At 40.2% G+C, this 14,086-nt stretch overlaps 1 protein-coding gene across 2 annotated transcripts in view; it reads left to right on the top strand.

Moving 5' to 3' along the window:
* Positions 1 to 1,549: 1,549 nt before the first annotated feature.
* The window catches only part of cdca2 (cell division cycle associated 2), a gene marked incomplete in the record, with an annotated part of 40,051 nt that continues 27,514 nt past the window's right edge, over positions 1,550 to 14,086 (top strand). For both annotated transcript variants that reach the window (XM_014338267.2, XM_014338268.2), the window contains 4 exon segments: positions 1,550 to 1,899; positions 2,379 to 2,571; positions 2,713 to 2,849; positions 12,994 to 13,159. In XM_014338267.2, coding sequence (XP_014193753.1) covers positions 2,379 to 2,571; positions 2,713 to 2,849; positions 12,994 to 13,159 — 496 coding nt within the window.

Here is a 14,086-nt window from a genome sequence, read left to right on the forward strand (position 1 = left end):
TGTGGATTCATGGATTTTTTTTTCACATTCTGTCTCTCACAGTTGAAGTGTACCTCTGGTGCAAATTACTGACCTCTGTCATCATTTTAAGTGGGGGAACTTGCACAATCGGTGGCTGACTAAATACTTTTTTGCCCCACTGTATGCTGAAGCATTAAGGGCTCCTTTCACTGCCACTAAGCCCATCTCCCGATAAAGAACCGCACATCATAAAACCCCATCCACCAAATTTTACACCAAACCCAGACTCTTTCATCGTAGTGCAAAAGAAAGACATAATTTGTCGCTCCAGAGAACACGTTTCCACTGCCTTAGAGTCCATTGATGTCGTGCTTTACACCACGGCATCCAACGCTTTGCAGTGCACTTGGTGATGTAAGGTTTGGGTGCAGCTGCTTGGTCATGGAAACCCATTCCATGAAGCTTTCCACACACTGTTCTTGAGCTTATCTGAGGGCCACATTTACTTTGGAGGGCAGTAGTGACTGACTCTGCAGAAAGGCGGTGACCTGTGCACAATATGTACTTTAGCATCCGCTAAAGTGTTTGGAACACCTGAATTCAGTTTGGATGGATGAGTGAATGCTTTTGGAAATATAGTGTGGTTCTTGCCCTATCCTGTGCAGCACAAAAACAACAGTGAAGCTTCCCTCTGACTTGTACAGCCTTTCCTGGTGTCAGCAGAAGAAGGCACATGCTTCATGTGGTCGGCAGTCCCAGCTGTAGAAAGAGGCTCAAAGTTGCATCTGATCTCAGTGTACTCAGCTGCACCACAGACTCTCAAACCTCACAAAAGGAGGAGCCCCGTGTGTGTTTGAGATTGTTTGTGTGTGGGTAGGGTTTACAGAGCTTTTCAGCAGTAGACCACTGTTCACCCACCTGTTTGGGGTTATATATTTGTTTAGGCTTACCGAGCCTTCTTTTAAACCATTATAAAACACAAAAAATGTGTTAATATTAAAAAAAATGCATTAAATATTGCTTTTCCCACTGTGGCATTCATTTTGGGCTTTTGTTTTAATTTTTTGGTGGAGTGTAAATGTAAATGAAAGCTTTGTGGTCAATTTACTACAATTTTACAATTTAACTGTGAAAAGATGAGCAGCCTGTGTACCGTGCTTCGTTTTCTGACTCAAAGCCCACATCTTTATCATGTGTGTGACAATAAATAAGCAATTTTCAAGAAGAATATGCTAAAAGCACAGGAGCCTGTCTACTTACAGAGTGGATATTTAAATTTGAGAGAGATCCAGTTAAGTTCCAGCAGCTGGGCTTCAGAGCACCCAACAGCAGATGTGGCCTTGCAGAGTTGAGGGAGTACAGCAAGAACGCTGTTAAAAAAATAAATAAAATGAAAATGAATAATAAAAAAACAAGTTCTTTTTTCCTAGGCAACAAACAAGTGTTTGCTTCGTAAAATAAACTTTTTTAATAGCAACCCTATTTTCTCTGTTGACGTTAGACAGTCACGTGGTATCTCTCTTTCATTTCAATTGGCCAATTCATATTAAACGAGTTCCGGCCGCTTTCAAAGTGCTTGAAAATACGGAAGTTAGTTAGGCCTCTACACTTTGTCAGTTGTTACCAATATTTTTTCTATATTTTTTTTAACTGAGTCATTTTTATTCATATTTTAAATTTCCCAGCAATATACTTAAAAATAAAATATATAACTGCAGTCACGAACGTTGCTGACAATTTCGCGGAGGGATCTATACGCGGTCTCTGGCTCTGGTGTGGAGGGGGATTTGAATCGCCTTCTGCTCTTTCTTTAAAAGTCTTTTTATATTGTTATAAACGTCCGTTAAGACAGTTGTGTTCTTTTTATAACATAAAAGACCCGAGTGTTCTTTTATATATTTTTTAACGAGAGACAACCAAAGTATCTAAATCCACAAGGTAAGATTTTAAACTTGTTGTCACTGTAGTGACACCGCCGCTGCTACTACTGTTAGCCAGCGATGAGTAAAGTCTTCACAAACTAGCGTTATTCGTGTGGGTTTAATATTTTGTTGCCCGTTGCTAGTGCTAACCCAGGGAGATAGGAATGTAAGCGCAGCTACCCGCCGCTCCTGACCGTTTCTAGTTCTTTACTCATTACACGCTGTTACTGTGGAGCGTGTGCAAATGCTCCTGAGTAAATCTTCATGTGTTTGTCTGTGTTAGCATGCCCCTGGAGGGATTTCTTTTTGTAACGGGTGAAATCCTGTTCTCAGCACTCGTCTAAAAGCACGCGTTCCATCAGAAATCATTTGTTATGGAAATGCATGCGACTTAGTCGGGTGCTTTTGTTATCCATGTTTCCTCTAGGACCTTCTACCTGTCCTTGTGGTTCTCTTGCACTTCATTTATAAGTCGTGCTTATGTTCTCATTGCAGATGGCTACAGCAGAGATCAGCACTGTCTCCTGTGAGGGTGATCAGGAGGGAGCTGTGTCGCCTCCCTCAGTAGAGGACACCCCCTCAGTTTTAAATCAAACCTCAGCCCCCCTGAATTTTTCTGAGCTCACCCCAAGTCAGTTTGGCATCTCTGTGCAGAGTTTTACCCCAGCAGCATCATCAAATCGCAAAGGTGAGAGAGGACGGTTCGTTATTTGGCTGCAGCTACTGTTGCTTTTAAACTGGTGGAGAGCAAGTAAAGGTGTCCAGAGCAGGTTATATGGACTTGATTGAGTGTTAGTCTAGCACCAAGCCTCTCTCTCTCTCCTGACAGATAAGTCTCGTCTAGCACAGCTGAAAGCCAGGCGGAGGTCCAGTGTTGGCGTCCGGGGGTCCCCAGAGACAAATTCTCTAATCTGCTTCATGGCACAACAGAAGAGGAAGACTCCACCGGCATCCCAAACTCCAGAGGTGAGATGCTTCTCGGGTTGCAAATCTGGCATCTGTCATATCCTATCAGAGTGCCAGACAGTTGTTCAGACTGCTCTGGCTTTCAGTTGGCTGGGATCAGTATGGAAACTGACATAGATTACTGGTACAGTGCACAACTGTACAACATGCTTTGTCTGTCGTCCTTTATGAGACTCACATGAAAATTGTCACAGCCGCTGCTGCATACATACTTACGTACCTATAAAAGCTGGAATAGCAGCACAGTTGTGTTATTTTGCCTCTGTACATAATCACATTTTCAGATTTCAGTGTTGGTGAGCCTGTCCCAGCTGTCACAGGGTAAGAGCCAGGGTACACCCTGCACACTGTGGACTAACTCACGGATAACCATTCAGGGCTCGCAAAATTTCAAAATCCCTGGTAGCCCTACGGGCAGGGACTCTTCAGTTTTTGGTAGCCCAAAATAAATTTAAGTAGCCCGAATAAAAAAGAGAGCAATTATTTGATTGATGTTTTGTTTCCTGTTTTGTTTGCGTTACAATATTATACATTAAAGTATAATATTGTAACAGAAAACAAAACATTACTCAAAAAATTGTTGAAACACAAATTACAACATTGTATAAAAATTACAATCATCAACTCAAATACTTGGTTCTAATTGAACAGAAATTTCTATGAACTTGTAAGAACTGTGTAGGACATGAATCAGTCTGTGTCAGATCCTGAATTTGAAATTTCCACTGAAGTCACGGGTAAGAGACAAGTGGAACCAAGATCGAGGCCATTTGCTTTTTGAAGTTTGCAAAGACTGCTAAATTTTGCCAGTGGTAGTTCACTCTTTGCAACATAGTACGCTGTTCTAAACAGATTTTTCAGGTTTATTTTTAGTATGTTATTTGCAATTGGTGTTTGTTCTGGGAAAGATATTGCAGACTGAGCAATAATGCATTTCTTGCATTTCTCATGGGTTCTAATGGGGGCCTTTCTTAAAATGACTGGTCCCAGTAACAAAGGCGCTTGTCGACTCAGAAATCGAGAGAAAACCAACAACACACCCGGCAGAACATTATGTTATTTACACGGGTGCACATAAGTGGTCCGCATGTGCGCATTCGCTGTCAAAATAAAAGACGCGCACCAGATAAGAAGTTGCAACGCGCGTTTGCGTCCATATAAAAGCACTGTTTTTGTCCGCTAGAGTGGGATTTTCACGGCACATTCTGCACCACATCTCTGTGCGTTCATCATTTGTTTGAAGCCAGCTCACCTCCTGCAACCACTTTTCCGAGAATACGTGCTTCTTTTGTGGTTCGGACTCCTTCGACATTTTTTGGAGGTGGAGGAACATCACAAAGTAATTGCTTAAAGGAGCTTCTTCGACATCTTTAAGAGTTCTAAACAAATGTCTGTCCTCCTCCAGAAAATCTTATGTACGCAAACACGCGTTGCAACTTCTTATCTTGTGCGTAGTTTTTTATTTTGACAGCGAATGCGCACCTGCGGACCACTTATGTGCAGCCCTGGTTATTTAGCTCGTCATATTGCAGCCACAGAAATTCTTTTGTCCATGAAACCATAAAGCTGCACTTTCTTTTTGCCTTATAGTCTGATTTGTCATAACTTTCCGTTTTGTGGTAAGCTTTTCTTTGGCTGTCACTTCTTCACCCTGACCTGTCTTATTTGGCTCAGCAGAACTAAAATATATATCCTGCTGCTTTTACACACGACTCACATAAGCTCAGCGATTCTCTGCGCGATCAACCTCTCACATGTTTAAGCTGCGGGAGATTTCACTTGTCATGTTTGCATAGTAAGCTAACGATTAATAAGACGATGTCAGAGGAATTGGTGCGCAAATTATCATCACTCACAGATCAGTGCTGTCGCTCTCTATACACAGTTCGCACGATTGCAAAGTGAAAGCAAAAAAACAAGCGCAAATTCAAACCGATTTCAATATGTCACATATTGACAGTGGCTCACCGATGCCAATGACATAATTACCCAGCTACATTTCGAAAGAATGCAAAAGCATTGACATATATTTTTCCTTCCTATATAGCCCGACGGGCAGGGCAGAGATAGATTTTGGTAGCCCAACTGAAAATTTTTTGCGAGTCCTGCCATTCATACTGACTAGAGATGGCAACGATACCACTTTTTTATGTCCAATACCGATATCATAAATTTGGATATCTGCCGATATCGATATGAATCCGATATATTGTGTTTTTATTTTTAATCAATAAAACATTTTTTTTTTATATATTGCTGCATTTTGTATATGTTCATACTCAAGTTTAAATAAACAACAACACTAAAGCTATTCTGTTATACCTGTATGTGTAAAAGAAAAAAAAAAAAATACACTGCACCCAAAATGTTTCATAGTTCAGCAATACTGATCAATCTAATAAACTTAAACCTACTCAATCCTTCCTATTCTGGTGTTTTAAAGAGTACTTAGCAGAAATATTAAGCAACCTAACCAATAGGGTTGCAAACTCCCAGCAAAAAAAAATAATAGGGAAACCACCCCCCACCCTCCACCTCATGATGCTTAATCGACGTAATCAACTTTAATTTGATGCAGTGTGAAAACAAAATGCACAGAAATCAATTATTTTTCAAGAATAATTAAATAGATTCAACATCTTTATTCAACAGAACTGCAGACTGCACAGATTGTACCTTCCCAAAGGAAAAAGTAGTAAAGCTTAGAATAGAATAGAATGCCTTTATTGTCACTATACAGTTGTACAATGAGATACAGAGCATCTCCTACTCAGTGTAAACATGCTTGGGGGGGTACAGTTCTGCAGCGCTATGTACATATGGACAGTATTAACAAAGGGAAAAACATATATATATAAAATGTACAATATACAAGCCGTAAGTAATATGTAATAAATAGTGTTATGTATATACAGTTGAGTTATTGCACATGGAATTGGTATTGGTATATTACTAGGGTATATTAGACTTAACAGTTACTATATACAGTAATGGACCTCTATATATTTTACACAAGATTAAAACTTTGGGTGTAAGATTCAGATAATTATTTATTAAAAGCTAGACATTTTAAATGAGAATAAGAAAGAAAAGTATGTCTTTGGCTACGTTCACACTGCAGGCGAAAGCGCATCAAATATCAAATCCGATTTTTTTTTTTGACCCTATGCGACCATCTATCCGATCATGGTATGACAGTGTGAACGGCACAAATCCGATATTTTCAAATCCGATCTGGGTCACTTTCGTATGTGGTACTGAATCCGATACATATCCGATGTTTCAGAAAGCAACTGCTGTGTGAACGGTCATGTCGCATTAAATCCGTCTTTTATGTCACTGACACAAGACAGACGCCAATTATCAGCGCCGGAGAAGCACCCGAGAAGAAATTGCAAATGCTTCCTGGCCATCCGGTGAGACTGCTGGGAAGACAACGTTGGAGAAACGTGAACATTTTATTTGTACCGCATAACCTGCAGATTCTGACAGAAATCTGCAACTATCCTTTGAAGCAGCGCTCCTCTAAAACAACAATAAGGATCATTATTAGGTTATCTACATTATTATGTAAATAACAAAATAACTTAAAGCAAAAATTGGGAAACATGAAGTCCGAAGTCTTTATATTAAGGGCCATCAGTCAAACAATATAGTTTGCTCTGGGTCTAAACAGAGCGCATTGTGTGTGATGTCTTCTTTTGCGCATGCGGGCCGCTTTGAGCGTTCACACTAGAGCGCGTTTGCTGTCGCATTTTATTTGTAGTGTGAACGAGCAGACAAAAAAAATCGGATTTGATCAAAAAATCGGAATTGAGCATTAAGACCTGCAGTGTGAACGTAGCCTTTGTGCCCCCTTTTCCCTGTTAATGCCCTATCGGCCCCCCTGGCTAAACTTTGCTAGATCCGCCCCTGCACAGTTACCAGCCGTCAGCTACATAGAAAAAGATCCTGGTGTAGAAAGTAATATTAAATAAATTCTAACAACAGCTTATCAAGGTTAAACGTGCTGCTGTTGTTCAGCCGCTGGTTTCCTCTTTCTGGTGCAAAGTGGGCCAAAAACAAACAAGAGAGACGGACTCGCGACAGAAAAGCCGATCAGCTGATCATTAATCAGTTTCACGATTGAAGTAGCAGCAAGAAGAGGCAGTCGCTCCATATATCGGTTGTTAAGCTTAACGTGGGAATGCTTTACAAACATTCAGAGATGAACTTGCACACTTGCTTTACTTCTCTCTGGGATAACTTCCTCGGAGATGAAATGCTGGTTTGGTAGCGAGGCTACAAATACACACAGCCGCTCTATCACGTGAGCACACTGCTCCGACGTGCTACGGTTATGAGCCGAGTTACGCCGTGTCGCAAGTTTTGTGAGGTGCTTTTTTTGATATTTAATGGATCGGATTACATTTTTTATTTCTCTCCTATATCCAATCCAGTAATTTACATCAGTATCGGACCGATACGTAATATTGGATCGGTCCATCTATCATACTTACATGGACAGAACCAACAAAGGTAGAACCTGCAGACTCTACACAGAGAGCCTCCCAGTTGGAAGATTCTTGCTCTGAGAGTGCTCACAAGTGCATTTGGTCTTTCTGAGAATGTAGCAAACTGCTGATTTGCTGCTCATAAAGTTTCTTCTCTCTCCCTGTTAAGTGTGTTCTGGTTTTTGCTTTTTACCTCGTTCACTTGCGTTGACAACTGTTTGATTACATATTGGAATTTCCGATGAACAGTTGCCAAATTCAGATTCAATGAACTCTAGACTTTGTTAACATAAAATGATCCTGTCAGTTGTTTGCCTTGTAAATCTCAAAGCCTGAGTAAAAGGATGGATTATGTTAAATTGTTATTAAACCACTAATGTAAACATTTAGTTTAACTAAAGCATTAAGGTCTGCGCTTCAGTCAGCTCTAGACTGCTCCATTTTAAATCCACCGTGGGGATGTCCAGAAGCAAAATTATGAAACCTGTGTCCTTGTCCAAAAATATGTAGGCCTGACTGCATGTGAACGCTTACATCTGGATTATGCCTACTGTTGTCTCCTGCATGAATAGCAGTGCGTTTTTTAAAAGTGCTGCCAGTGCATGCCAGCCTTTGGTGTCATTTCAGCTTGTCGTGCACCTCTTCATTACCTCCTCAACTTAGGTTTCCCATTTGGAGCAGTCCCAGCAACCCTGAATTAACAGTCCAAGATGGCAGTAGTGACTTTAAACCCTAGGAAAGCTGTAAAACTCTTAGTTTCATAAGATAACATCAAACGGATAGTTTCGCAAACTTGACAGTGTGATAATGAGATACATAAAGCCTTTTAAGCTTTACAGTTGCTAAATATTTACTTTACAGCTTACACTTGTTCCTCTTTTATCTGTAATTCATGTTTTATTTTAATTATTGAAATTGTTAACAAATCCTATCTGAGCCCCTTTAAACACACATTGTTAAACTTCGCATAAGCTTCAGTTAAAATAAATCAGTGACCTGCGGGAATACAGGCAGACAACACAAGAAGTACACAGTTGCTTATGTAGGTGTTTGTATACTTTTTTTGTGCTGCACTAAGCTGCTGTATGCAGCGATGATCAGCTTTTGAAGTACCCGGAAAGTTAATATTGACAGTAGCTTTGTGCATCAACGTTAGCTTAATGCAGTAAATGAACAGAGCAGAACATAAACATGACAGAGCTCCTGCTGTGAGAGTGCCGTTTGAATGACAGAATGACTTCTGGCAAAAGGTGTTAAATAAAGCAGAGTTTCGTACAAGATATTACTGTCACAGTGAAAAGCTCCGCAACCCGCCAGATGTGAATGATTGACACAGAAACTGTACCGCATTTGTAGTTCTACCTCCCTGTGTTGTACACTATAGAGCGTGAAAACTTCAATCTAAACACAAGTTGAGGAAATCTCTGAACTCTGATTAACAGCATGTGTCTTTGTGGCAGCATCTTTACTTATGTTTGACCTTTAAAAATGTTTAAGGTAATACAGTGAGCAGTATTATTCAGTCAGTCATACATCACATTTATCACATTTCTTTGCTTGTGTAATAAAAATAGCAGTGTGATGAAAAACAGTGAATAATAAGCCCTTTTCAGAAGATATTTAAATAGCATTGCTGGTTTGAGCTGTTAAGAGACGTTTGTGTCATTGAGACATATGAAGAAAACCAAACATTACTCATGCTTTTATTTAAGCAGTCTATGACTGTTTTAGCATCATATCATGCTGTAGAGAGTACAATTTGCAGAAAGGGCCAGATTTTCTTACTGCATCAGCTGTCTGTGCAGTGCCAGAGCTTGGGCTCTTCTGTTCTGTAGTTCTGCATATTTCTGGCCCTCATTACATTTAAATATGAAGCTTTGAAGAGAGGGGAAGAATCATTGCCCGCTATATGACGCATGCAAGCCGTGGATACATAACAGACAGAAAACACAATTTTGAGTGTTTCGGGGCTCCTTTAATATGACTATACTACAAGGAGTATATACTACAAGTCCATAATGAAAACTGCAGAGAGCACAAAAGCTGCTTTTCTTTATGTGTTTGTTTGGATTTTAACTGTCTCTCATGCCTGATCTGTTACATAAAGTGCATCAAAATACCGCTATTTGACCTGAAGCATGTTAAAGAAAGTGACTCTTCAGGTTTCACTGGATGTAACTCAGCCGCCTGAGATTCATATTCCTTGGGGTTTTTATTTATTTATTTATTTTTTTTAATGCTTAGCTACTGCCAGACAGAGTATGCAGAAACAACAAACAAAAGCCTCCTACTGGATATTACTGTTCATAACTATCAGAAATGGGTTATAGCTGCAGACCTGTTGAGCATCAAGTCATGTCAGTAATGCCACAGAACAAAACTGAGACATAATGTTCGAGGAGGAGGAGTATTAGTGTCACTAACATAGAAGTTCATGTGTATTCAGCTAGCTTGGCAGAACATCTGAAAACATGTTGTTTTGGTCCTTTTTACACTGTTGGGATTGTAGCTAATTGAAGATGGATTACAAAAATATTGAATCTGTTGGTGGTTATACAGTCAATCAAATAAACACAAGGTGATTTCCACTTGTCCTTGGTTATGGGACAGTGTGTGATCTGTGTGCATTTCTTGGGGATAAAGTTTAGTGTCAGAGCAATATGTTAGTGAGGCTGATGAATTACAGATGAATGGCATCACTGAAAATAAATACGTTCACTATGAATTTAAATTATTTTCTGCAGCTTTCCTCAGGCATCAGTCTCTCTCTTTGTGTATTTTATATTGTTTATCCTTCTCCACGACCTGTTGCTCCTGACTGAAGTAGGCAGCGTTTGATTGGTCCATTTTATCCCCCCCCAAAAAAAACCCATTAGATGCCTGCAAAGCAGAAAGCCTGGGTTAAAAAGGAAAGTTAATAGATGCCGTTATGATACGGATTATCTCTGTATCATAACATATTGGGATTCTAGGTTTTGTCGAGCCGCCTAATGCATTGAAATCCCAACTTTGGCAAGCTCACTTTGTTGTATGCGCTTCTGTGTTTTCAAAACTCCTGTTAACATCGACTGACACGTCTACAAAATAAGGATTTTTCTCCGGCGTGGATCATTCTTCTCAGCATGATCTGACCACAGCCTGCCATGTCTCAGCTTTTTGGAGCGTTTTTCAGTTTAGTCGACAGCAGACACCCTCCAAGTGTGACTTACTCATGTTTAGTTACGTTTGTTGCAGTTTGGTTGCAAAAATGTTGCTTGTCAACAACACAACTGCAGATCAGCCTGTTACTCTAATTATTAAAAGCTGAGAAATACACAAAGGGTTTTGAATAATGCACATTTATATGGAAAGGGCTTTTAAATGCAACACTTCTGTCTCAGCTCACCTGTCTTTAAAGTCAGCTTTTAAGAAATGTTCATAAATGCAGTAAATGACAAATTAAATGGAAAAACTGGCACAGAGTGTCTTAGTAATGTTGGTATTCCTCCAAAAGAGCTTCAGTCCACATTGGCATTGATTGTACAAGTGTTCATCAAACCATTCAGTGACCCTTCATCCCCTGTGGACGGAGGCACTATCGGTGTAAAAAACACCACTCTCAGGAAAGAAATGTTTCATCATCACGCTGAACAACTTTGTACTGATTGGCATTGATCTTTCCTCTGAGGGCAGCAATGGACTCAAACTATGTCAACAAAATACCCCCTACAGGATAACATCTCACTGTTCAGGGCTCCCCTTTAATTTATTTAGTTTACTTAACTTTTACATTTGGATGTAGCTTATTTGCTCGTTTGTGCATCGCTTTGTACCTGATAGTTAGTCAATAATCGGCATTAAAGGCTCCAGTTGCCTAGGTAACGCTCCAAATTATTTACCACCCTTGCATATGTTAGTTAATGGTATCATTCACTCTCACTGGGAGTAGAGCTGGGCGATATGAGATTTTTTCATATCACGATATGTTTTTTTCATTTCAGGCGATAACGATATCTATCACGATATAAGCCAAATAACTATATTTGTAAGATTTAAATGGGCCATTGCTCACAAGTAAAATGTGAAATAATCAGCAGCTTGTTTTTATTTAAATATTTATTTCCCATAATAAGTTCAACAGGGTAGATGTACTTAAGGAACATGAGACTTTTTCAGATAAATAAAGGCAAATATTGCAAACTACACAAAAGACAGCCGCTAAAGCGTTTAAGTTTCAAAATAGAACAAATGAAACAGACTAAATTGTCAATTCCACTTAGAAACAAAATATTACTTCTAAAAATAAATCTTAGTTTGTTTTACAGAAGAACAGACAAAACTGACTAACTTTTGTCAATATCAAATAAACTGAGAACTAAAAGGAAATTCTCAATCTCTCCTTGTTGTATAGCTTAGCTTTTCAAACAGTTTTAACAGCTACTTTAGTCTGACAAAAGCCGAATGACGAATTAGCGCTTCCAGTCAGAGACTGAGGCTACGTCCACACGTACACGGGTATTTTTGAAAACGGAGATTTTCCGTTTTCGTTTTAAAAAATAATCCCTTCCACACATAAAGGCAGAAATGAAGGAAAACACTGCTATGAACATGCCAAAGCAGCAGGTGGCGCTAGATTCCTAACCGTGCAGAAATGTTGGCCAATCAGAAGTCTAGAAGCCTCGGTGGGAAAAAGTAAACAAAGCTGCGGCATAGAAGCAGAACAGAGTCGTATGTGTGGAGGGACAGTAACTGTGTGTATATGTAAGCATTTAAACACTGCAGAGAGTAGAATTAACAGTAACAGTATTGTAGAAATTCATTTCACCGAAACAATAACGTGGCGCACAGTGTGACGCATGCACCAGTTCATTGTATTTCCAGACTTGCTTTCGGCACAATTTACAGTGCACGCTACTCTGTTTTTTGCCAGACTTGAAATAGCCGAAATACCTTCACACTACAGAACTTCTATGGCTCTTCCGTTCGACAATCTCTCCGGCGTTGGAACCATCATCTGTTTTCTCTTCGGTCACGCTCGGTTGATTTTTCTAGTCGGCACACTCATTTCCTCCATTACGCGCTGGCTGCTTCCCAAACAAACACACGTGCGGCTTGGCACTTGTGCTGTACGTAACAAGTCACGCGACGTGACGCTGCGGCTGTGATTGGTTCGGCTCTGCGCTACTTAGTTTGGATTGGCTGGTCTTTTTTTTTTCTTTTTTTTTTTTAAAGAGGACAAGAGCGGCGAGGTCTATCGCGATAGCTTAATTTCTCTATCGAGTAAAAGTTATATCGCGATACATATCGTTATCGTTCTATCGCCCAGCTCTAACTGGGAGGCACTTGGATCGATTACTTCAAAATGCTGAAGGTTTAACTTGCGGCCCATCCAGTTTACATCACCAGCAATTCTTTCACCGACCACTGCTTACAGTTTCACGTTCAGTGGTCTCTGGTTGCACCGTTGCTGTTGTGGATGCCCCTTCATTGTGACTTCCCTGTGAGATGATGTTCGGTGAAGTAAACCGTAACACTTGCGGATTGTGTAGATAAAAATCTGCATGATAGATGTGCTGCCACTCTGTAATACCACTTTTGTAATTTCAGAAGTCTCTGGCCTGTCAATGCACATCACTGAGCAGATATGTTTATTTTGCTGTATCAACTCTCAGCTTGTCAGAAGTAGCCCCTTCCTTCCCCGGGTCGCCTCCACGCTGAGGCAGAAGATGGCTTCCTTCCAGAGCCTGATGGATGTGGAGGAGAATGATGCCTGTGATCCGGTGCCAGCGCAGGACAGCAACACTGGAGGATGCATCAAGACAAGAGATTATCTGTCTGGTGAGGCTGCCTCATTGCCACAGGATTAATAGTTTCATTTTTCATTGAGGATCCATGCCAGAAGGATTTCTTTATGATGTCTAGAGGCATCGTTCATAAAGCAGTGGATTAATGCGCTGCACCGTATAAGCCTGACTGTGACAACATCTTACAGCAGGGATCTCCTCTGAGCTTGGTCATCATCTTAAATGGGCCCAGTTTCTAAGCTGTTTGTTACTGAAGTGAGACTTTATCTCTATTCCTCTGATCAAAGGTGTTTGTTTTTTTTCCTTTTTTGTACCCCAAGCTGTGTTTTTCTCATATATTATTTGAAATTTGATATTTTCTTTTCATTTAACTTAGATGCTCCCAAGTCCCATTTGTTTTTCTATGTTTATGTAATATGCCTTTTTTGATTGATGTTTTTTTTTTTTTTTTCCACTCTCAGATGGGAACAGCCATGATGGAGGGAAGGAGAACGACCCTCCAATGATGCCTACACCCAGCAAGAGGAGGCGCACCAGCAGCCCCCCCGAAGGCTGCAGTGTGGAGATTAGAGAGGCCAGCACGCCTACCCTCTCCTCCACTTTGATGGAGCAGGAGGTACACCGACTCACTCTGACTCACTCACTTAACTGACTGCTGTAAATAATTTAGCTAAAAGGTTTTTACCTCTGTGTGCCTGGCTCCCATTGAAGCCGTCGATTATTTTTAACGCCTTTATGAACGGTAGATCTCAGGGCCAAACAGGATTTTTTTTTTTCCTTTTTTGACTACAAGCTTCCAAAAAGAGAAATAAACCAAAGAGCACTTTGATGCGAAATATGTTTGAGAAAACACTGCCAGTTAAAAAATATTTCTCCCTACACTAGACAAAACACTTCACAACTCCACAACTTTATTAGTGCAAAAAACCCATCAATGTATTTTCACTTAAACAAGCAGCTG

Source organism: Haplochromis burtoni, unplaced genomic scaffold, assembly GCF_018398535.1.
Source record: "Haplochromis burtoni strain Fernald_Lab_line unplaced genomic scaffold, NCSU_Asbu1 Contig_226, whole genome shotgun sequence".
NCBI lineage: Eukaryota > Metazoa > Chordata > Actinopteri > Cichliformes > Cichlidae > Haplochromis > Haplochromis burtoni.